We start from the raw sequence: 21892 nt of genomic DNA on the forward strand, positions 1-21892 counted from the left end.
GGAATCGTAGTAGGAGGGAGTCTGGGCGAGTTGAGAGAGATGTGATCCGTAGAGCTTCCGAGAATAGCACGTGGAGGACAAGGTTCTGCGAAGAGAGAGACTCAGAGGCAGTGTGGGAAGTGTAGTCCAGTTGGCTTAGCGGATGATTCGGGGTGGTCGCCGAGGTTCCGGAAAGAGACTGAAAAGGCCTGAAAAGAGGTAGGTGCGGCGAATCGCGCGGCTGCGAACTGAACTCAGGGAGCGAATCGAGGGTTTCCGGGGCCTGCTGTCGCTCTCGGCCTGGCTCTAAGTCCTCCTGGAGCCAAGGCCCATGTTGCCATGGAAACTCTCGCCCTGGACCCTTGAGTGCAGCCCGGGAGCTGCGGCCGGAGTGCTGTTCTCCGCTGTCAGGAAGTTCTCTTGGCAGTTTCTGAGCTGGGTGGGTTTTCGGTGGATTTGGGCAGTGGTGAAACAATAAGCTCAAAGAGCCCTCTAGCGCCGAAGTGAAATAAAGATCAGGCGGAGGAGCCACGCCCCAATTTTGCTGTCTTAGCAAGTCTTTCTGTTTTATTCTCAGTGAGATGATGAATGTGAGGCGTCAGGTAAAATGCAAGCAAGCAATTTTGCACAACCCTGCTGCCCTGGGTGCTGGGGCATCAGAGGTGGACAAGACAAGATTTTTGTCCACTTGTAGGGGGTGAAGGTGAGAGTGAAGTCGCTCAGTCGTGTCCAACTCTTTGCGACCCCATGGACTGTAGCCTCCCAGGCTTCTCTGTCCATGGGATTTTCCAGGCAAGAGTACTGGAGTGGGTTACCATTTCCTTCTCCTTGTAGGGGGTGGAGATGCTCAAAATACTGGTGTTTCCAGAGCTGGAAAGAGCCCCCTCCCCTCCCCTAGGCCTCTTTACGATAATAATGGCTATTTACTGTGAAAAATTCTGAAAGAGATGGGAATACTAGACCTCCTGACCTGCCTCCTGAGAAATCTGTATGCAGGTCAAGAAGCAACAGTTAGAACTGGACATGGAACAACAGACTGGTTTCAAATTGGGAAAGGAGTAGTCAAGGCTATATATTGTCACCCTGCTTATTTAACTTCTATGCAGAGTACATCATGTGGAATGCTGGGCTGGATGAAGCACAAGCTGGAATCAAGACTGCAGGGAGAAATATCAATAACCTCAGATATGCAGATGACACCACCCTTATGGCAGAAAGTGAAGAAGACTTAAGAGCCTCTTGATGAAAATGAAAGAGGAGAGTGAAAAAATTGGCTTAAAACTCCACGTTCAGAAAACTAAGATCATGGCATCTGGTCCCATCACTTCACGGCAAATAGATGGGGAAACAATGGAAACAGTGACAGACTTTATTTTTTTGGGCTCCAAAATCACTGCAGATGGTGACTACAGCCATGAAATTAAAAGACGCTTGCTCCTTAGAAGAAAAGCAATGACAAACCTAGATAGCATATCAAAAAGGAGAGACATTACTTTGCCAACAAAGGTTCATCTAGTCAAAGCTTTGGTATTTCCAGTAGTCATGTATGGATGTGAGAGTTGGAATATAAAGAAAGCTGAGCAACTGAACTGAACTGATTGAGTGTTTACTAAAGGCCAGGTTTTGTTACAGGAATTTATGTTGCAATACGACATTTAATCCATAGAACAACAGATACAGACCAAGAAACCAAAATCTAGTGAAAGGTGAAGCCAGTTGTCCAAGATCAGTGGGGATGGAATTAGAACCTCTGCCTCCAATTGTTATTCAGTTGCTCAGTCTTGTCAGAATCTTTGCAAGCCTATGGACAGTAGCATGCCAGCCTTCCCTGTCCTTCACCATCTCCTGGAGTTTGCTCAAACTCCTGTGCATTGAATCGGTGATGCCATTGAATCATATCATCCTCTGTCATCCCCTTCTCCTCCTGCCTTCAATCTTTCCCAGCATCAGGGTCTTTTCTAATGAGTCGGCTCTTTGCATCAGGTAGCCAAAGTATTGAAACTTCAACTTCAGCATCAGTCCTTACAATGAGTATTCAGGGTTGATTTCCTCTAGGATTGACTGGTTTGATCTCCTTGCTGTCCAGGGAGCTCTCAAGAGTCTTCTCCAGCACCACAGTTTGAAGGCATCAATTCTTTGGTGATCAGCCTTTTTTATTGTCCATCTCCCACATCCATATTTGACTACCGGAAAAACTGTAACTTTGACTGTATGAACTTTTGTAGGCAAAATAATGTGTGTGCTTTTTAATATGCTATCTAAGTTTGTCATTGCTTTTCTTCTAAGGAGCAAGTGTCTTTTAATTTCTGGCTGCAGTCACCATCCACAGTGATTTTGGAGCCCAAGAAAATAGTCTGTCACTGTTTCCATTGTTTTCCCATCTATTTGCCATAAAGTGATGGGACCGGATGCCATGATCTTCGTTTGTTGAATGTTGAGTTTTAAGCCAGCTTTTTCACTCTCCTCTATCACCTTCATTAAGAGGCTCTTTAATTCCTCTTCGCTTTCTGCCATAAGTGTCATCTGCATATCTGAGGTTATTGATATTTCTTCCTTCAGTCTTGATTCCAGCTTGTGCTTCATCCAGCCTGGCATTTCGCATGATGTACTCTGCATAGAAGTTAAATAAGTAAGGTGACAATATACAGCCTTGACTACTCCTTTCCCAGTTTTGAACCAGTCCGTTGTTTCATGTCCGGTTCTAACTGTTGCTTCTTGATCTACATACGGGTTTTTCAGGAGGAGGTAAGGTGGTCTGGTATTCCCATCTCTTTCAGAATTTTCCACAGTTTGTTGTCATCTACACAGTCAAAGGCTTTGGTGTAGTCAATGAAGCAGAAGTAGATGTTTTTCTGGAATTCTCTAGCTTTTTTATGATCCAAGACATGTTGGCAATTTGATCCCTGGTTCCTCTGCTTGTACATAAATTCAGCTTGTGCATCTGAAAGTTCTCAGTTTACATACTGTTGAATCCTGGCTTAAAGGATTTTGAGCATTACTTTGGCTAGCATGTGAAATGAATACAATTGTGTGGTAGTTTGAACATTCTTTGGCATTGCTCTTCTTTGGTATTGGAATGAAAACTGACCTTTTCCAGTCCTGTGGCTGCTGCTGAGTTTTCCAAATTTGCTGGCATATTAAGTGCAGCACTCTACAGCATCATCTTTTAGGATTTGAAATAACTCAGCTAGAATTCCATCACCTCCACTAGCTTTGTCCATAGTGATGCTTCCTAAGGCCCACTTGACTTCACACTCTAGGATATCTTTCTCTAGGTGAGTGATCACATATCTGGGTCATTAAGATCTTTTTTGTGTAATTTTTCTATGTATTCTTGCCACCTCTTCTTAATATCTTCTGCTCTTGTTAGGTCCATACAATTTCTGTCCTTTATTGTGCCTATTTTTGCATGAAATATTCCCTTGGTATCTCTAATTTTCTTGATGAGATCTCTAGTCTTTCCCATCCTATTGTTTTCCTCTATTTCTTTCCCTTGTTCACTTAAAAAGGCTTTCTTATCTCTCCTTGCTGTTCTCTGGAACTCCGCATTCAAATGGGTATATCTTTCCTTTTCTTCTTTGCCTTTCATTTCCACAGTTTCCACATTTCCACAGCCTCTTCTCTTCTTAGCTGTTTGTAAGGCCTCCTCAGGCAACCTTTTTGCCTTTTTGCAGTTATTTTTCTTGGGGAAGGTTTTGATCACTGCTTCCTATACAATGTTACAAACCTCTATCCATAGTTCCTTAGGCACTCTGTCTATTAGATCTGATCCCTTGAATCTATTTGTCACTTCCACTCTATAATCATAAGGGATTTGATTTAGGTCATACCTGAATGGCCTAGTAGTTTTCTCTTTGTTCTTCAATTTAAATCTGAATTTGGCAATAAGGAGTTCATGATCTGAGCCATAGTCAACTCCCAGCCTTGTTTTTGCTGACTCTATAGAGCTTCTCCATCTTTGGCTACAAAGAATATAATCAATCTGATTTCGATATTGACCATCTGGTGATGTCCATGTGTAGAGTCTTCTCTTGTGTTGTCGGCAGAGAGTGTTTGCTGTGACCAGGGTGTTTTCTTGGCAGAACTCTGTTAACCTTTGTCCTCTTAAACACTCATTTTGTACTCCAAGGCCAAACTTGCCTGTTACTCCAGTTACCTCTTGACTTCCTACTTTTGCATTCCAGTCCCCTGTGATGAAAAGGACATCTTTTTTTGGTGTTACTTCTGGAAGGTCTCGTAGGTCTTCATAGAACCATTGAACTTCAGCTTCTTCAGCATTAGTGGTTGGGACATGGATTTGGATTACTGTGATATTGAATGGTTTGCCTTGGAAACGAACAGAGATCATTCTGTCATTTTTGCGATTGCACCCAAGTACTGCATTTCGGACTCTTGTTGATTGTGAGGGCTACTCCATTTTCTTCTTCTAAGGGATTCTTTCTTGCCCTTAATAATAGATATAGTGGTTATCTGAATTAAATTTGCCCATTCCAGTCCATTTTAGTTCACTGATTCCTAAAATGTCGATGTTCACTCTTGCCATGTCCTGTTTGACCACTTCTAATTTACCTTGATTCATGAGCCTTGGACTTCAAGGCGATCAAACCAGTCAATCCTAAAGGAAATCAGTCTTGAATATTCATTGGAAGGGCTGATGCTCCAGTACTTTGACCACTGATGGGAAGAACACACTCCTTAGAGAAGATTCTGATGCTGGGAAAGATTGAAGGCAGCAGGTGAAGGGGATGACAGAGGATAAGATGGTTGGATGGCATCACTGACTCAATGAACATGAGCTTGAGCAAGCTGTCGGAGTTGGTAATGGATGGAAGGCTGGCGTGCTGGCGTCCATGGGGTCACAGGGTCAGACATGACTGAGCGCCTGAACTGAACTGACTGATGGACCTAACATTCCAGGTTCCTATGCAATACTCATCTTGACAGCATCAAACTTTACTTTCACCACCAGACACATCCACAACTGCATGTTATTTCTGCTTTGGATCAGCCTCTTCATTCCTTCTGGAATTGTTTCTCTGCTCTTCTCCAGTAGTAGTTGGACACCTACCGACCTGGGTAGTTAAATCTTTCAGTGTCGTATCTTTTTGCCTTTGCATACTGTTCATGGGGTTCTCAAGGCAATCGTGCTGAAGTGGCTTGCCATTCCCTCTCCAGTGGACCACGTTTTGTCAGAACTCTCCACCACGACCCATCCGTCTTGGGTGGCCCTATGTCACATGGCTCACAGAGTCATTGAGTCAGGCAAGGTTGTGGTCCATGAGGTCAGTTAGGTTAGTTTCCTGTGATTGTGGTTTTCATTCTTCCTGCCTTCTGATGGATGAGAATAAGAGGCTTGTGTAAGCTTCCTGCGGGGGGCGGGGGGGGGTGGGGGTGGGGGGGAGCTGGCTGTGTGGCCAGCTGGGTCTTGCTCTGGTGGGAAGGCCATGCTCGTTCCCCTGCAGAGCAGGCACTTTTATCTGTTACTCTATACTGCCCCCTAGTGGTGAGCTTTTCCCAGTTTGCAGAAAGGTTAAAATGTGTCTCAGTTCTTTTCTTTTAAGCATTCTCCACTCTTGGAACTTTGGCCTCCTGTACTTTTTTTCTACTTTGGAATCAAGATAATATCTGATTTAGTACAAAGCAATTTTAAATGTGATGTGCTGGTGTTTTGTATTGATAACATTACTTGTGTCTGTCCCAACCTTCATGGGAGGAGGAGACGTTTCTTCCTTTGTGTATTTCAAAGTCCTGTCTATATCCTAGATACATATATTAATCATTTATATCTGTACACATATTTTTGGTGTTTGTTTGTTTGTTTTTTGCTTGGTTAGAAGTGGATTTATTTAGAGAGAAACACACTCCCTAGACAGAGTGTGGGCCATCTGAGAAGGTGAAAGGGGCCTATACATATTTTACTTACATCATTCTCATGTAATCCTCTCCCTGTGACCTACGTACAATTTTTATAGGAGGGTGACTTTTTTTTTTTGCCCCTTCTCGAGGCACGTGGATCTTAGTTCCCCAACCAGGAATCAAACTGGTACCCACTGCAGTGGACACACAGCGTCCTAACCATTGGACTGTCAAGGAATTTCCTAGGAGGCTGACATTTATTAATCAAACTGAGCAGCTAAGACTTTATCTGAGCTAGCTTTATCTAAATAGGGGTAATTTTGCCAGCATCATGGTATTTCTGTGCCAAAGTAAACCTGAGAATGTAAAAAGAAGAGTGTAGCACAGTGCTCAAGAAAAGTTCATTTCACTTTTTTTTGTTTGTTTGTTTGGATCTCTCAGTTTATTCAACAAAACATTTACTGACTGGTTATTATAGATGATCTCTACTGGATACCGTGAGGATATAAAGATGATGCCATCAACAGGTTTTAAACTCAATTGAGGACTTTTATTTTCTTCTTAAAAAAAAAAAAAACAAGCAGCTTCTTTCTTTCTTTTTTTTTTTTTTTTTTTTAGCATAAGCATTACTTTTGGTTTTCAGATTCCAGAGTGTTCTCTTGAGCCTCTGTGCCTACTTATTCTCTCTGCCTGGCATGCCGTTAATCCCCCTTTTCTGCCTGTCCTTCAAATATCGACTTAGACATCATCTCCTCCACATCCCTGTTCACCCCACTGGATTGGGTGCCTATGTGATGCTGTTACATTGCCCTCATCAAAGTTCTTAGTACAGTATATTGTGATTTTCTATTTATGTTTGTTTTCCCCACAGACTGTGACTATGCCTTTTAACTCAGTAGCTGGAGCACAGGAAACTGTTTGTTGAATGAATGACCTATCCATTGAGGACCTATTTAGACCTTGAGGATAACCCTGTGAGCTGGTGAGTTAGAGGGAGCTTTCATATGATTTTGCAAACTGATTTTAGCATTCAGGAGTGATCACAAATCTCTCACAATTCCCACATAATGTTGGTCAAATCTATTGGCTTGTATACTCTCCTACTGACTATACTGCATTAAAATGTGATATTTTAGCTTTATTCTCTTAGCTAGAGTATTTCTCTGGGAATGGACATGAGATTAAAGTGATTGATGCCTAGAATCCTCTCTTATAGGCAGCTTGCTATTTTAAGTTCTGGAAGAAAGAGATTTTTGGAATAACAGAGTTGTGGATTGGCATCATGTAATAAAAATGTGACAATTATATCCCTAAGGACTTAGAAGCCAGCGTGTGATTCCAGCTGAGTCTTTGTAGCACCATTTGTTTTTGTGTGCATGCTTACAAACTGGTCTTATGTTTGTAGCTGAGATTTATGCCTTATAATTTTTTCTCCTTTCTACCATTTTTAACAGCTAATAGTTTACTGGATCTGCCCTTTAGTGTTGATTTCATTATGCTGCGACGAAAACCAACCCGCCTGGAGCTGAAACTTGATGATATTGAGGAGTTTGAGAGCATTCGAAAGGACCTGGAGGTAAGAGTACAACGTTCAAACCCTTAGGAATATTTAAAACAGTAACCCTTAACTTGTGAACTCCAGATTCTCATACCAACAGCTTGTTTGAAATCTCTGTTTGGATGCTTTACAGGCATCTTAAACATAATGTATTAGCTTCCTGTGTCTGCTGTAATGAGTTTCCACAAACTTGGTGGTTTCAAACAACAGAGATTTAGGCTTTCACAGTTCTGCAGGCAAGAAATCTGAAATCAGTATCACTGATCCAAAATCAAGATGTCAGCAGCGCTGCGCTCCCTCCAGAGACTGTAGGGGACAGTTCTGTTCCTTGACTGCTGCAGCTTCTGGTGGCTGCTGGCATTCCTTGACTTGTGGCCACATCAGTCCGGTGTCTCCTGTGATCACATTGTCTTCTCTGCCTGTCAAGTCTACCTCTGCCCTCTCTTAACAAGTTACATGCATTGGCATTAAGGGCCCACCCACATATTCCAGGGAAATGTCCCCATCACAACATCCTTAATTCAATCACATCTACAAAGACCGTTTTCACATACAAGGCAACGATTACAGGATCCAGAGATTAGGGCCTGATAGCTTTGAAGGTCATTATTCAGTGTACTACACTTAATAGGTTAAAAGAGAAAACTCTTGATTTCTTCCTCGAACCATTTTCACCTCAGTATGCTCTATGTCAATATCTATATAGTTGCTCACGCCATAATCCTGAGAGTCAATCTTGAGGTCTCCCTTTCCCTCACCTTTTATATTCAGTTTTTCCAAAAATCCTTTGGTTCTACCTTCAGAATATTTCTAGTATCTCCCCATACCTTTTTTATCTCCACTGTTAGAGAACCCTATTCCAATAACCGTTACCTCACTGGACAATTCAAGTAGCATCCAAGTTGTCTCTCTATTTCCACTATTGTGTCTTCAATCCTTTCTCCATTAGGTATCTATATAGAATGATCTTAAAAAACTTTCAGCTCATGTTATTCTCATGCTTAAAACTCCTCAGTGGTTTCCTGAACCTGGAATAAAACCCCCATTCCTTATCATGCCTGCAAGTTTTTGTATGTTCTGGCCTCTCAGATTTCATCTTCTGCCACTCTTTGCCTTGCCCTCTGTACCCTAGGCACATTGGTTTGCCTTTATTTCCTTGAACATGCCAGACTATTTATAACTCATGGCCTTTTGCACATGTTATTTTCCTCTGCCTGGAGTCCTTCCTCTTTCTTCATGTCTCAGTGTGAATGTGGCCTCCTCAGTCTGAGAGGCCTCTTCTGTCCAACTTCAGTGTTTGTTTCATTCCTACCTGTGCTCTCTCCATCTCATTAGGGTCTCTCAAAACACTTTATTCTTTTATTTCATAGCACTTATTATAATTTATAATGATTTGTTTGTTTATTGTAAAGTCATTTACATTAGGAACGCTGATTGTAAAGATCATGTCTGTGTTCTCCACTGTTGAGTTCCCAGCATCTATTGGAGTTCAACATGTATTTTTTAAGCATAGCCTTACCCCACAGTATTAGATGTCAATCAGTAACACTTAAATTCTTTATTGGCTTTCAGAATAAAGTCCAAATTCCTTAGGATGACATAAAAGGCCCTTTTGATCTGGTCCTCGGTCATCTCTCCACTTTATCTTCTCCTGACGAGTTATCTTTAATTTCAGTGCCAATAAACACTCTGTGCTCTTTCCCTGAAATGCTGTTTATGGTTTAAACTTCAGTTGTAATAAGTCTTATAAAGTGTTAGTATCATACTGAAATTTGACCTTGCAGAGTCAGCTCACCATTGAGTTACCTTTTTTTAATTGAGCTAATTCTTATCACTGAGTAGTATTTCATGGGATATATATATATCTATATAGATATATATCTCTGTCTATCTATCTATTTGGATAGATAGATATATATGCATCTGCTTTATCCACTCATCTGTCAAGAGACACTTAGGTTGTTTCCATATGTTGGCTATTGTAAATGATGCTGTGATGAACATGGTGGTGAGCTCATCTTTTTGAAATAGTGTTTTTATTTTCTCTGGATATGTACCCAGGAGTGGAACTGCTGGATCATATGGTAGTTCTACTCTTAACTTTTTGAGAAATCTCCATTCTGTTTTCCATAGTGGTTGTACCAGTTTACATTCTCACCAACAATGTGTGATTTCCTTTTCTCCACGTCCTCTCTAACACCTATTATTTGTCTTTTTAATAATAGCCATTCTAATGAGCATGAGGTGATATCATATTGTGGTTTTGATTTGCATTTCTCTAGTAATTAGTGATGTTGAACATCTTTTCTTATACCTGTTGGTCATCTGTATGTCTTCTTTGGAAAAATGTCTATTCAGATTCTTGGGTCATCTTTTTTTTGTTGTTGTTGAGTTGTATGAGATCTTTATATATTTGTGGTATTAATCCCTTATCAGATAAATTATTTGCAGTTACTTTCTCCCATTTGGTATCCTGCCTTCTCATTTTGTTGATGGTTTCTTTTGCTGTGCCAAAGATTTTTAGTTTGATATAGTCCCATTTGTTTATTTTTCTTTTGTTTCCCTTGCCTGAGGAAACAGTGCTCAGAAAGACTGACAAGACTGATTCAAATAGCACACCACCTATGTTTTCTTCTAGGAGTTTTATTGTTTCAGGAGGTCTTATATTAAAGTCTTCAATCCATTTTGAGTTAATTTTTGTGTTTGGTGCAAGATAGTAGTCTAGCTTCATTCTCTTGCATGTGGCTGTTCAATTTTCTCAACAGCATTTATTTAAGAGACTGTCCTTTCTCCACTGTAAGTTCTCTGCTATTTTGTTGTAGATCAATTACCTGTATATATGAAGGTTTATTTCTGGGCTCTTAGTTCTGTTCCGTTGATCTGTCTCTTTTTCTGCCAATACCATGCTGTTTTGATTACCGTGGCTTTGTAGTGTAATTTGAAATCAGGGAATGTGATGCCTCCAGGCTTGTTCTTTTTTTTCAAGATTGCTTTGGCTCCTCGGGGTCTTCTGTGGTCCTATACAAATTTTAGGAATTTTTGTTCTATTTCTGTGAAAAATGTTCTTGGGATTTTGATGGGGATTGAATTGAATCTGTAGATTGCTTTAGGGAGTATAGACATTTTAACTGTCCTATCCATGAGCATAGAATACCTCTTCATTTATTTGTCTTTAGTTTCTTTCAACAATGGCTCATTCTTAAGTGTTCTTTTTACCTCTTTGGTCAAATTTATTCCTAGATATAAATTTATTCCTTGATATTTTTGTTGTTGTTTTTAATCTTTTTACTACAGACAGTTATTTAGTGGGTTTCACTTGTTTTAGAGCAACTTTGGAGGGAGGAATGGTTTTTGTCCTGTGCTAAAATGAAACAGAAAACCGGTATTTTATTTATCACTGGAATTAGTTTGATTACATTTTGCTGACTCTGGATTTTGAAACAGTCAGCAGTTGTTCACAGTTGGAAGCCTTTTAAATGATTTCATTTTACTTGGATATTCTGATTTTCTCACAGTTTATAAAATGACATCATCCTGTGCCTTTTAGAACCTGTCTTCACAAACGTGTTCAGGGAGAGCTTTTCTAATGTTATGTTAGGTAGTATAACCTAGAGAGTCACTCAGGAAGGTCATTATGTTTGTGTGTATGTATAGATAAAGTAATGCCTCGCTGATGCACTGTAACACTTTGATGCTGGCATCTGAATGCTCCCAGTTCAGCAGTGGTGAAGAGCAGCAGTGAGTGGGAAGAACAGCAGCGATCCCAGGGGTTGGGATTGGTGTCTTGAGCCCTTCTTGTGATCAGAAACTCTCAGGTAGTCAGGTCGGGCAGTTGTGGGATGTTAGTTTCTGTCTTTGAAAGTGGTCAAACTGAGACATTGACTGTGAATTCTGTAGTAACTTGTGGCTGGAGCCAAACCTTCTATCTGAAAACAGAAATGAATTCCCCAAATCAGACAGACCTCATGATAAGGTAGCACAAAACTTTCTATTTCTGTGTTACATTTTATCTCATGGTGTCTGGAGAAGGATATGGCAACCCACTCCAGTACTCTTGCCTGGGAAATCCCATGGATGGGGGAGCCTGGTAGGCTACAGTCCATGGGGTCGTAAAGAGTTGGACATGACTGAGCAACTTCACTTTAAACTTAAAAATAATAATAATAATAATAATCTCATGGTGTCATCTGTTAATTTCTGGTGGTTATTATTTTACCGGTCACTTTAATTTCCATCTGTTGTGTGGACTTTGCTCTGATTCATCTTCTACTTTAATGGTCTATTTCTCTTAGTCTGTGACATCCTGGAAGGTAGGGCTTACATCTTTTGTCACTGCATCCTCTTGGACCCCTACCCATCTAAACCTAGGATTTCAGTTTATTGTTGTATAATCCCAAACCCTATCCTTTACCCTAATGCCTAATATATGGTAAGTGCTAAAGAAATATTTGTTAATGAATAGAATATTACCTTAACACTAAAACATTTAAACTTTCAGACCCGTAAGAAACAAAAGGAAGATGTGGACATTGTAGGAGGCAGTGATGGAGAAGGTGCCATTGGACTCAGCAGTGATCCCAAGAGCCGGGAACAAATGATTAATGATCGAATTGGTTATAAACCCCAACCAAAGCCCAACAGTCGTTCATCTCAATTTGGAAATTTTGAGTTTTAGAGGTGGATTATCTTGCGTGCCAGAGCCCTGGAATGGAGTACAATGATGGCAGAAACGCAAACAAGATTTAGAGAATGGAGTGCTCTCAGTCAGGCAGAATGTTTTATCTCCTGCAGAGAAATACTTCTGCATGAGATTACGGATGCTTAACTTTCACTCTGAAAGCTGAAATTCACACTCTGGTTTGTCTCTGGAAAATGACTCGGTAAAACTTGTCTGATTTTTGTTTTTAAAAATAAATATATTTTTGGGAAAGTGTGTGACATCCTTAATGAAATATAATAGCACCATTAAACTACTACATCATTCTTCTCATCTTTATTAAAGACCCTATGTGCAGAATGGGCTTTCCCAGGTGGCTCAGTGGTAAAAGAATCCCTGCCATCGCAGGAGATAAAGAGTTTGATGCCTGGGTCAGTAAGATCCCCTGAAGAATGGCAACCTACTCCAGTATTCTTGCCTGGGAAATCCCATGGACAGAGGAGCCTGGTGGGATACAGTCCATGGGGTTGCAAAGAGTTGGACACAACTTAGCAACTACACAACAAACACAGAACACATCCAGGTGATCCCTGTAACTGATTTTCACTTAATTCATTTATCTGACAAGTATTTATTGAGTGCCTCCTATGTGCCAGGTACCATTCTAGGCACTTAGTAACATTAGCGAACAAATCGAGATCCCTGCCCTTATGATTAGAATCTCATGATTTTGTATAAACTTGATCAAGTTGTGGATTTCCAGAATCTTTATAGAATGACTTTGTAACTAGTTTGAGAGCATCCTCCCCCCAGTTTTCCTTCTTTCCCAAACTGCCTGCGGAGTTTTCCTAATGAGTCAATCTGAGAGGAAGCTCAGAGACTAGAATTATGTCCCATTGTTTTCAGTTTAATTCAACTACTGGGAACTGCCAACTGTAGTAGAAAAGAACCTCTGGAATCATCAGTTCTGTAGAGACCCACTAGCATGATTTTACCCAGCCTTTCTGGGGTAGTTTAAGTCTGAGTAATAACAATGTGGGAGGCAGGAAGAGAAGAGGATATATAGTTTTCATGTCTTCCCTACCATTCTTACAATAGTTTTATTCTTCCACTTTTATCTGGGATTTTCCATTTTCTTATCTTGAAAACACAGCAACAGTGGCTCCAGATAGGGAAACTGAGTTTAATTATTTTGAATGCTACAAAGGCCAGGATCAAAGAGAAAAAAAAAGTCACCCAAGACTGCCTAAACGAGTCACTGTGGCTTCCCGGCATGAGTGGGCACAGAAGCACAAAAACACTGTGCCTTCTGAGTTTCTTCTTCCCTCCCAATAGCCATACTCAAGAGGATGTTATGTCAGCGTAAACACAGGGAAGCGATTATGAGATGATAAAATCTTTGGTGTACTGAGATATTGCATCTTCATGAAGACTGTCTCCTGCACAAAAGGTCATTGAACTCTTCTGGCATGTACAAAGCCTGTTGTTTTAAGTAAAGTAGGAGGACAGTGAGATGAAAATATAACTGGATCACGCCACCTGAACGACGGACATCTTAAAAACTGATGACAATGGCCAGAGTCCATGTGGACAATGAAGAAACCACTGATTCTGATATCACTGTGGGTGGAAGACACACATAGAATCACAAAATCAAAATATTTATTTGTTCTTTTGCACATGACACTGTTAAAATATTCCTACGACAGCAACACTGCCCTCCAGGAGCTTACAATCTAAAATAGTCAATGTTAATTGTAGACCCAGTGATTAAGGCATTACATCAAATGCAGACTTTATATCTTTAGATGTATCTTCTCAAGGAAGCAGCTGGAGAGGGCAGGACCAACAGTAAATGACATGAAAGTATACTCTCTACCACCTCCCCTTCAGCTTCTACAGGGAACCCAAAACCAGTGCCCCACAGCCTAAAAGGGAATTCCAGACAACCCTACCATAGAAGTAGTGAAGAAACCTTAGTCTCTGATTCCCTGGTGGACAGAGAATTCTGTCTGTGGGCAGTGAGGGGCTGAGTGTTCCTCTGGCATAGGTTGGAGACGGTACCTAAGATTTTGTAACTTAGTGGATAGTACCAGGTAGCCCTTTACGCAGCCTCATAGAAATTCCAACAGGATAACTGCTCATCAAAGTGTGCTTAGGGTCTCAAACAAGCTTTACAGCTTCCAGTTAGTATCAATATCCAAACCCACTGCAGAGCATTGTCCAGTGCATTGGGAGGGCTAGGGAGATTAGCAGACTAGATGTATGGGATAAAAGACTGAAAGACAGTAAGGGGCCAAAGACAGGGCAACACAGCTTCTGCTTGTTGTGAACAGGAGGAAAAGAGCAATTTGGATCCAAAAGGAACAAAGAAGTCAGGCACTAAAATTCTAAATGAACAGGGGTACAGATATGAAAATCAACAAGATTACCAATATTAACATAGTCCAAGAGCTCAAGAAAGGCAGAATTTAAGGTTTACTTTTTTTTTTTACCCCCTTCACTAGTTTCTTCCTTTGGCAACCTAGCTCAAGATCACAGAATTCAGGTTTTTCATGAGACTCTGTCTTGAATACCCAAAGACATATCCCAAATTGCTTCTCTCTGACAGTCTGAAATTCACAGCATTTTGTCTTAACTGGCCTTGATTTTTCATACCTTGAAAATAACCTGATGAGGTTATTTCATAGCAGATCATGACAAGATGTCTAGAGAGTACCAGGGTTACTACTAAACATTGATTCTTATTTTATTTCTCACGGTTTTTATTATTCATTGGCTTCTGAGACAGTACAGGCTATTTGTACCTTAATGTTGGATTTTTATCAGTACCTGTCATTCCCTTTGCTTATACTAAGTGTCAGCACTACAAGGGGCTGGAATGAGAGAAAAACATAAAATTTTAAATGTTGGTTCTTAGGTTTTAACCTCGATCCAGTAAGCTCATAACCATCTCTTGGTTCAAAGCCATGCAAGTACACATTTCTTGCCCTCCAATATTTAACTGGCATCAACAGAGAAAGTACAAACTTCAAAACCACAACAGAGGCCAACAGGATAGCTATGTTTTCTCTCTCCTGCCCTGAGGCACAAAAGGAGTCTAGCACCAAGGAGGGCAGGATTTAATAGATCAGCACAAGAAGAGTCACTACACAGAGGTAGGTTGGACTGGGAACGAGACTGCCGCGTAGAGTAACGAGAATAAAAATCCAATATGATTCTTCACCAAGGAAAGTAATTTTTGGCCACTTGTGATCTAATTAAGCTTTCCTCACCCCTAGTAACAAAGATGGTCATGCAGAGAATGAGGGTCTGCCTGGTATGTCTTTGGATGTCGGGGCTGAGGAAAACCTGACCATCAGCCGACCACACCCTAAGCCTCTTCAAGAGAGGCCTGGGCTTTTGCCCTTCTAAACCAAGACTGGCTGATTTACATTGCAGATCAAAGGTCTTTCTCAACCTTCAGGCTACTTCCAAGAAATTACAGATCTTTAAAAATAAGGACTAGTGATCTCATACATGCCAAGAAAAGTTACTTTGGCTCCAGCCCTTCCATGCATGTGGGCCTGGGCACACAGACACAGCCAGGACTGAATAAATGTTTGTGGAATGATTAAGTATTGACCAGCAGCATTTAGCACATAAGTTAAGCCCAGACACACCACCTACTACTAGCAAGTCAAATTCCCATGCCCAGTCCCAGGTAGCTCACCCACCAGGTGATACTCCCTTAGTATAAAGCAGAGATGCTCAAAGTATGGTCCCCTGATCATCAGCAAGAGCATCACTTGGGAATTTGTTAAAAATACCGATTTAGGAGCTCTGGGTCAAGGCCCAACAACTGTGTTTTTAACAAGCTCTCTAGGTGATTTTCTGATGCATGCTAAAGTTTGAAAATCACTGGTTTAGAGGCAGATACATGAAAACAATAATGGGAGAAAATGTTTAAATGCTTGCTTCATTCAGCTGTGACATACTAAGGTACCAAGTCAAAGTGAAAATGTCAATGGTTTCATTTTAAAATATCTATTTTCTCAAATTGATTGTCACCTTTTTTTCCTTGATTAACAAGTTCATTCTAATTAAAATATTAAGTGGGAACATAAGTTGATTAGTCAGCCACCCAAGAATGCACTGTTCTGCAATTTACAGTCTCAAACCATCTCTCTGCCCCCTACAAAGGTTTCAGTGCAACACGTCACATCTAGGGAAGGCATAACCTATCTCCCACTCATTGAGTCCAAAGACTAAAACATGTTTGGGTTCTGGGTTTAACTGGGCAAGACTTTCCCTCGCCTGCCATCAATCCTGGCTAAAGTTAACCCATTTCCATCACTGACCCAGGAAAGACCCATCAAGTTCACAAACTGTTTAAAAGAACAAAAAGAACACAAGACTAAAAACAAGGAAGCAGGCGATCAAGCCATTGAACAGAAAGCTACCTGGATTAGATAAGAACATATAACTCGGATCTAAGATAATGAGGGAGGAGGGGACTTCTGAGTGGCTTCAACTCAAGAGAAATGGGAAACTCAGCTCATTAGGGAAAAAAGTGTGGGAGGAAGGAGGTTACCACTTTAGTTCAGAGACTGTAAGCTAAACCTCTGTTGAGCAGGTGATGTGTGTCGTAAGGAGATGAGGAGCAAGAAGAGAAGGTGGAATCCTGTCTTCCAGTCTTGAACTGCTTCCCCCTGCAATCGACGAGGCCGCCCCACGGAGTGAGGTGTCAATGGCAATGCTCTGTGATGTCCACGACCACCGCCTTCTTCCAGCTGAAGAGGAAGTACCCTGTGCCAGCCCCAGCTGCGACAGCAATGCAGAGGTACCCGTTGTAGGTCATGAAGATGAGCATGAGGAAGTAGCTGATGACCACCTGGATGATGTGCAGCACTGTCTGCAGGAGGTGCGGGAAGCTTAGCATTTGCTGCCTGGAGAGGAGACAGGGACACAAGAGTTAGGGCCCCGGGAGTTCTCAGGCAGCTCGGCACGCGCTTCGGGCGAAAGGAAGGGAACAGTTGTGGTCATGAGCTCAGCTTGGGCTGCCCTCTCTCACAGTCACCTTGGCAACTCCAGGGTACTTGTGTCTACGCAAGTTTTGTTTGTTGGTCCTTGGGATGAAAAATGATAGGCCTATGAGGTTAATAGACATCAACCAGATATGGTTCTACGGCAGCAGGAGGAAAGCTCTTCAGGAGGAGGGGAGAGGGAGGGTGGAAGGTGACTCACTTCCACCTTGGAACCTGAAAGGATGGCCCACACCCGCCCACACTTATTTCTGCAAACATTTTCAGGCCTTCCACCTTCGCAAAGCTCACACTCTTAAAAACTTGGAAACAACAACAACAAAAAAACAAAACAAAAACTTGGAAACAATTGACAGTGGGGTGGTATAGTAGACAGTTCTTAATTAGGGATCAGGAGACCTGGCTGTTTATCTCCTCTGTCACTCAATAGTTCTGTCACCTTAGATGAGTCACAATCTGGTTGGCCCTCAATCATGGGTACTATTGGAATAAATAATATTGTGCTTACTTGAGAGTAAGACATTTGTCTATAGGATTCCTTGAATTCCAATTTAGCTTTAAGATCTACATGCCTATTATAACTGAATTTTAAAAAGCACTTGCCAATCTGTGGGAAAAACCAATAGTCATCCAAATACTTTCTTAAGTGAAATACAGACCTTTGCACAATCTCATAACAAAAGGAGACCAGAACTGGGCAGGTACAACTTTTTTATAGAAAGGAATCAACTGGGTTCTGCCGTTCTTCTGTATAATGACCTAAAACTTCTTTCTCTAATTTGTTTATTATTATTTGACTAATATGTTAAAATATGGATTCTTTTCCTTCTTCCAAGGTGACCAATGCTTAGAATTCAGAATGAACTCTAAGGAGAGTTAATGTCATTCCTCTTTGGGCCTGCTAATGACTCACAACCCCAAGCCCCCAGAGTGCTGGTCAAGGTGACACAGAACCATTAACTCAGGAAAAGAGCTATTGCTGATAAAACAGCCACTTTGCTATTTGGCTAATTCAGCTCTCCAGAGCTTCCATCTGGATCTGTTCAATCTTCTTACCCGACAGTTTTGTGTGTCTCCATAAGGATGGTTCCATTTGGTCCTGGGACAGGCATGGAATTGTACCGAATGCTGACTTGTGACTTGCGCAGGAGGCCCTCTCGGGCTATCTTGAGTCCTTCATAGAACATGGCTAGTAAAAACACTGCCACGAAAGCTCCGGCCATTTCTAAGTAGGAAAGGAAAAGATGGCAGTAATGTCAAACATGCAAAATGCTTAGCTGGTGTGCTCTCCAAGCGAAAAAGAAAATGTAGAAACTGCTCCTCTTTTTTGGGGGGGTGGTGGTGGTGGGGGTGGGTGGGAATGGGCCTTGCCACTCAGCTTGCAGAATCTTAGTTCCCTGACCAGGGACTGAACCCAGGCCCTGGGCAGTCAAAGTGCCATGTCCTAATCACTGGACTGCCAGGGAATTCCAAAAAACTGCTACTCTCTATTCTTTTTTTTTTTTTTTGCTACTCTGTACTGTTAATTCCAGAATATGTTATATTGTTACCTCTTCACTCCCATGGATGGAAGAGAAGGACTAAGATAGTGTTAGTGAAAACTACAGTCTCTACTAAAGAACATACTCATTTTCTGATTAAGATAACAAAAAAATAACTGTAACAACAATAACCTTTTGATGTCAATGCTTGACATCATTAAATTAGTTTCACACACAGAAACACACAATGTAGAATACATGAAAGAGAAATAAAACACTTATTGTTAAGACTCTGACCTCCCAGTGCAGGGACATAGGTTCCATCCCTGATTGGGGATCCCACATGCTGTGCAGCCTGCCCCTCAAAAAAGTGTTGACTCTATTTCTTGAATGGGCACTTCAATTCTAAGTCTTTCACACTGTGAATTGTTGGTAACAATATGAATGTATTCAAAACTGATTTAACATACTACCTGAATTAAATGCTTCCCTTCTTCCCAAAACAAATCGATTTTGTGGGTCCAAAGATTTATCTTATACCTAAAGTGGTCCACCTGACCACTGAACTTGTACAATTTGAATTTAAGGCACACTAACTCAACATTATAGACTCCAAAAAAATGGATGATTAATTGCCCCCAAACTAGGACTGACTTTAAGATGGGTCAAGAGTCATGAATGCTATAGACCAGTTTGGTAAGCTAGAAAGAGCATAGGATTAGGTCAGAAGCCTTAGGTCCCTGTCCTAGTTCTGACATACTAATTTATTTAGGGCTAATCATCACTATTTGAAGCTTAATTTTTCCGTAAAATGGAAGGACTGTACTCGATTAATAGTTTTGAAGCTAGGGTTATTTTGTGGCATGTATATATAAAATGCTTCTTATGCCATTTGAACTTGACTGTAGTCTTACGTCCAAGACCAATCAAACAAGGAAACACTCTGGAAAAGGGTGAAAGAAAATGGTCTGCACAAGACTCTGACCTGTATCTAAATTATGTTTCAGAAACTCTAAAACATACACATGTTATTTAAGAGAGGTTTACAGTAGGACCTAAATAATCATTGTGTATCCTTATCTTCCAGGTAGGAAATAGGAAACTAGACGGTTACAATCGCATCTCATGACTCAGTAATTCTGGCAGGAAGAGGTGCTGGGTTTCCAGATTCTTTGTCACTGTCTCTCATGTGAGTGTCACCTTCAAACAACACCTGATGGCTTACTCACCTCCAGCTGTATTAATCACCAAACCAGAAAACAATAGTTCCACGTCCTTAAAGCCAAAGTAGAAGGTCATAGGCTGCCAGGAAACCAAAACATTGTAGTTAGAAACAATGAAAGTTTTTACATGAGAATCGCAGGTCAAGAACACTTATTAGCAGCAGTTCTGGGTAATAAGAAGCATTCACTGAAGTGGAAAGCTTTCTCTTCATTTTAGTATCACTACCACAGGCACTTCTCCATATGTACTCTCCTTTGCCCTCACTGTCAACTTTTGCCTTTTTCTCTTCTACACAAAGCATAAAGAAATTAATCCAGAAAAGGGTCAATTTTGAAAGGAAGACATACTGAACAGAGAACCATAGAAATATCAGTTCTGGTGTAGCCCTGAAATTAACCTGCCACAAATCAGTTGGGCAAATCTTGGGCAAATCACTTGACTTCTCTAGGTCTGCCTTAGTTTTTCCTCATCGGTAAATTGATCTTTAACCTTGAAAAAAAATGCTATGACAAACCTAGACAGTGTATTAAAAAGCAGAGACATCACTTTGCCAACAAAGGTCCATATAGTCAAAGTTATGGTCTTTCCAATAGTCATGTATGGATCTAAGAGTTGGACCATCAAGAAGGCTGAGCACCGGACAATTGATGCTTTTGAACTGTAGTATTGGAGAAGACTCTTGACAGTCCCTTGGACTGCAAGGAGGTCAAACCAGTCAATCCTAAAGGAAATCAACCCTGAATATTCATTGGAAGGACTGATGCTAAAACCGAAGCTCCAATGCTTTGGCCATCTGATGCAAACAGCCAACTCATTGAAAATCACCCTGATGTTGGGAAAGATTGAGGGCAGGAGGAGAAGGGGACAACAGAGGATGAGATGGTTGGATGGCATCACCGATTCAATGGACATGAGTTTGAGCAAACTCTAGGAGATAGTGAAGGACAGGGAAGCCTGGCATGCTGCAGTCCATGGGGTCGCAAAGAGTTGGACACAACTTAGTGACTGAACAAGAACAACAAACATAATCATCTTCCAGTCCTAAAATCCGATTGTTTCTATGACCCAGGTGGGTGGGAAAGGGCCCGGGCTGCCTTTCCTTTGGCACTTACCATCATCATCATCATGTGATCATGGGAGTGGTCGGATGAAGTGGTCGGGTGATGGTGAGGTGGCATGGTACTGTTGTCTCCACCACTCATATCCATGTTCATCCCCATGTGGTGGGAATGGCTTATTTTCCCAAGAAAAGTTGAGTCAGCAGAAGAATCTTTTAAGAAAAAGCATTACATACAATAATTAAAAATACAAAATCTTGAATCTTTTTTTAAAATCTTCACAATGTTTCATCTTGTCCTTTTTTTTTTTCCTGACCACATTGTGTGGCTTGTGGAATCTTAGTTCCCTGACCAGGGATCGAACTTGCGTCCCCTGCACAGGAAGCACAGAGTCCCAATCTCTGGACCACCAGGGGATTCCCCAAATCTTGTTTCTTGATAAATACTTAGTCTACGTGGGATTTCAGCCAATAAATATATGCTCCCCTAACATCTTACTCAGAATTATTTTTTAATTATCTACAGACACAGAGAGGAATAACTGCACCAACAGGAATGTCCTCTGGAGACTGTGGCAGAAGGGATTTGTACATAGGGTTTCAGAAACCTCTTTCTTTTTTTAATTCATTTTTATTGAAGTATAGTTGATTTACAATGTCATGTTAGTTTCTGCTATACAATACAATACAAAGTGAATCAGCTATACCATATCAGAAACCTAACTTTTATTCTGAATCCTCTTCTAGATACATTCAATGTATGTTCAAACTTAAATATGAGATAAGGAGAAGAAAAGTAGCTTCTCTGGGTGGCAAGAAATAATTTGTAATAATGCATAAAATTGATGCCGTGGATGAAATTTAACAGTCTTTCTGATCACAAACATCAGTAGATAAAAAGCAAGTGTTTCAAGATAATTCACCTAATTGGATGGCCTGTGTTCAATCAGGATATTACGAATACACTCTCACATATGGGACCACCAGCCTTCAGCTAATTTAAATTAGAAGGAAAGGTCTACTGCTGCCCTAGGCAAGTGGTGTGTTCAGAATTTG

The 21892-nt window shown here is 41.0% G+C and overlaps 2 protein-coding genes across 3 annotated transcripts in view; one reads left to right on the plus strand and one right to left on the minus strand.

Moving 5' to 3' along the window:
* The first annotated feature begins 25 nt into the window (after positions 1-25).
* Positions 26-12343, plus strand: CDC26 (cell division cycle 26). The gene is made up of 4 exons (XM_061163393.1): positions 26-198; positions 6707-6817; positions 7290-7411; positions 11892-12343. Exons 3-4 carry the CDS (start codon positions 7331-7333, stop codon positions 12066-12068), a joined length of 258 nt encoding a protein of 85 aa, XP_061019376.1. The 5' UTR covers positions 26-198; positions 6707-6817; positions 7290-7330; the 3' UTR covers positions 12069-12343.
* A 1347-nt stretch (positions 12344-13690) lies between these two features.
* Positions 13691-21892, minus strand: part of SLC31A1 (solute carrier family 31 member 1) — a 33746-nt gene continuing 25544 nt past the window's right edge. For both annotated transcript variants that reach the window (XM_061163396.1, XM_061163397.1), the window contains 4 exons: positions 20892-21049; positions 19785-19857; positions 18131-18299; positions 13691-16978 (listed from right to left, as the gene is read on the minus strand). In XM_061163396.1, the coding sequence (XP_061019379.1) occupies positions 16777-16978; positions 18131-18299; positions 19785-19857; positions 20892-20999 (552 nt within the window). In that variant the 5' untranslated portion in view covers positions 21000-21049 and the 3' untranslated portion in view covers positions 13691-16776. The remainder of the gene's footprint in view (positions 16979-18130; positions 18300-19784; positions 19858-20891; positions 21050-21892) is intronic.

The sequence above is a fragment of the Dama dama genome, chromosome 16 (assembly GCF_033118175.1).
Source record: "Dama dama isolate Ldn47 chromosome 16, ASM3311817v1, whole genome shotgun sequence".
Classification (NCBI taxonomy): Eukaryota; Metazoa; Chordata; class Mammalia; order Artiodactyla; family Cervidae; genus Dama; species Dama dama.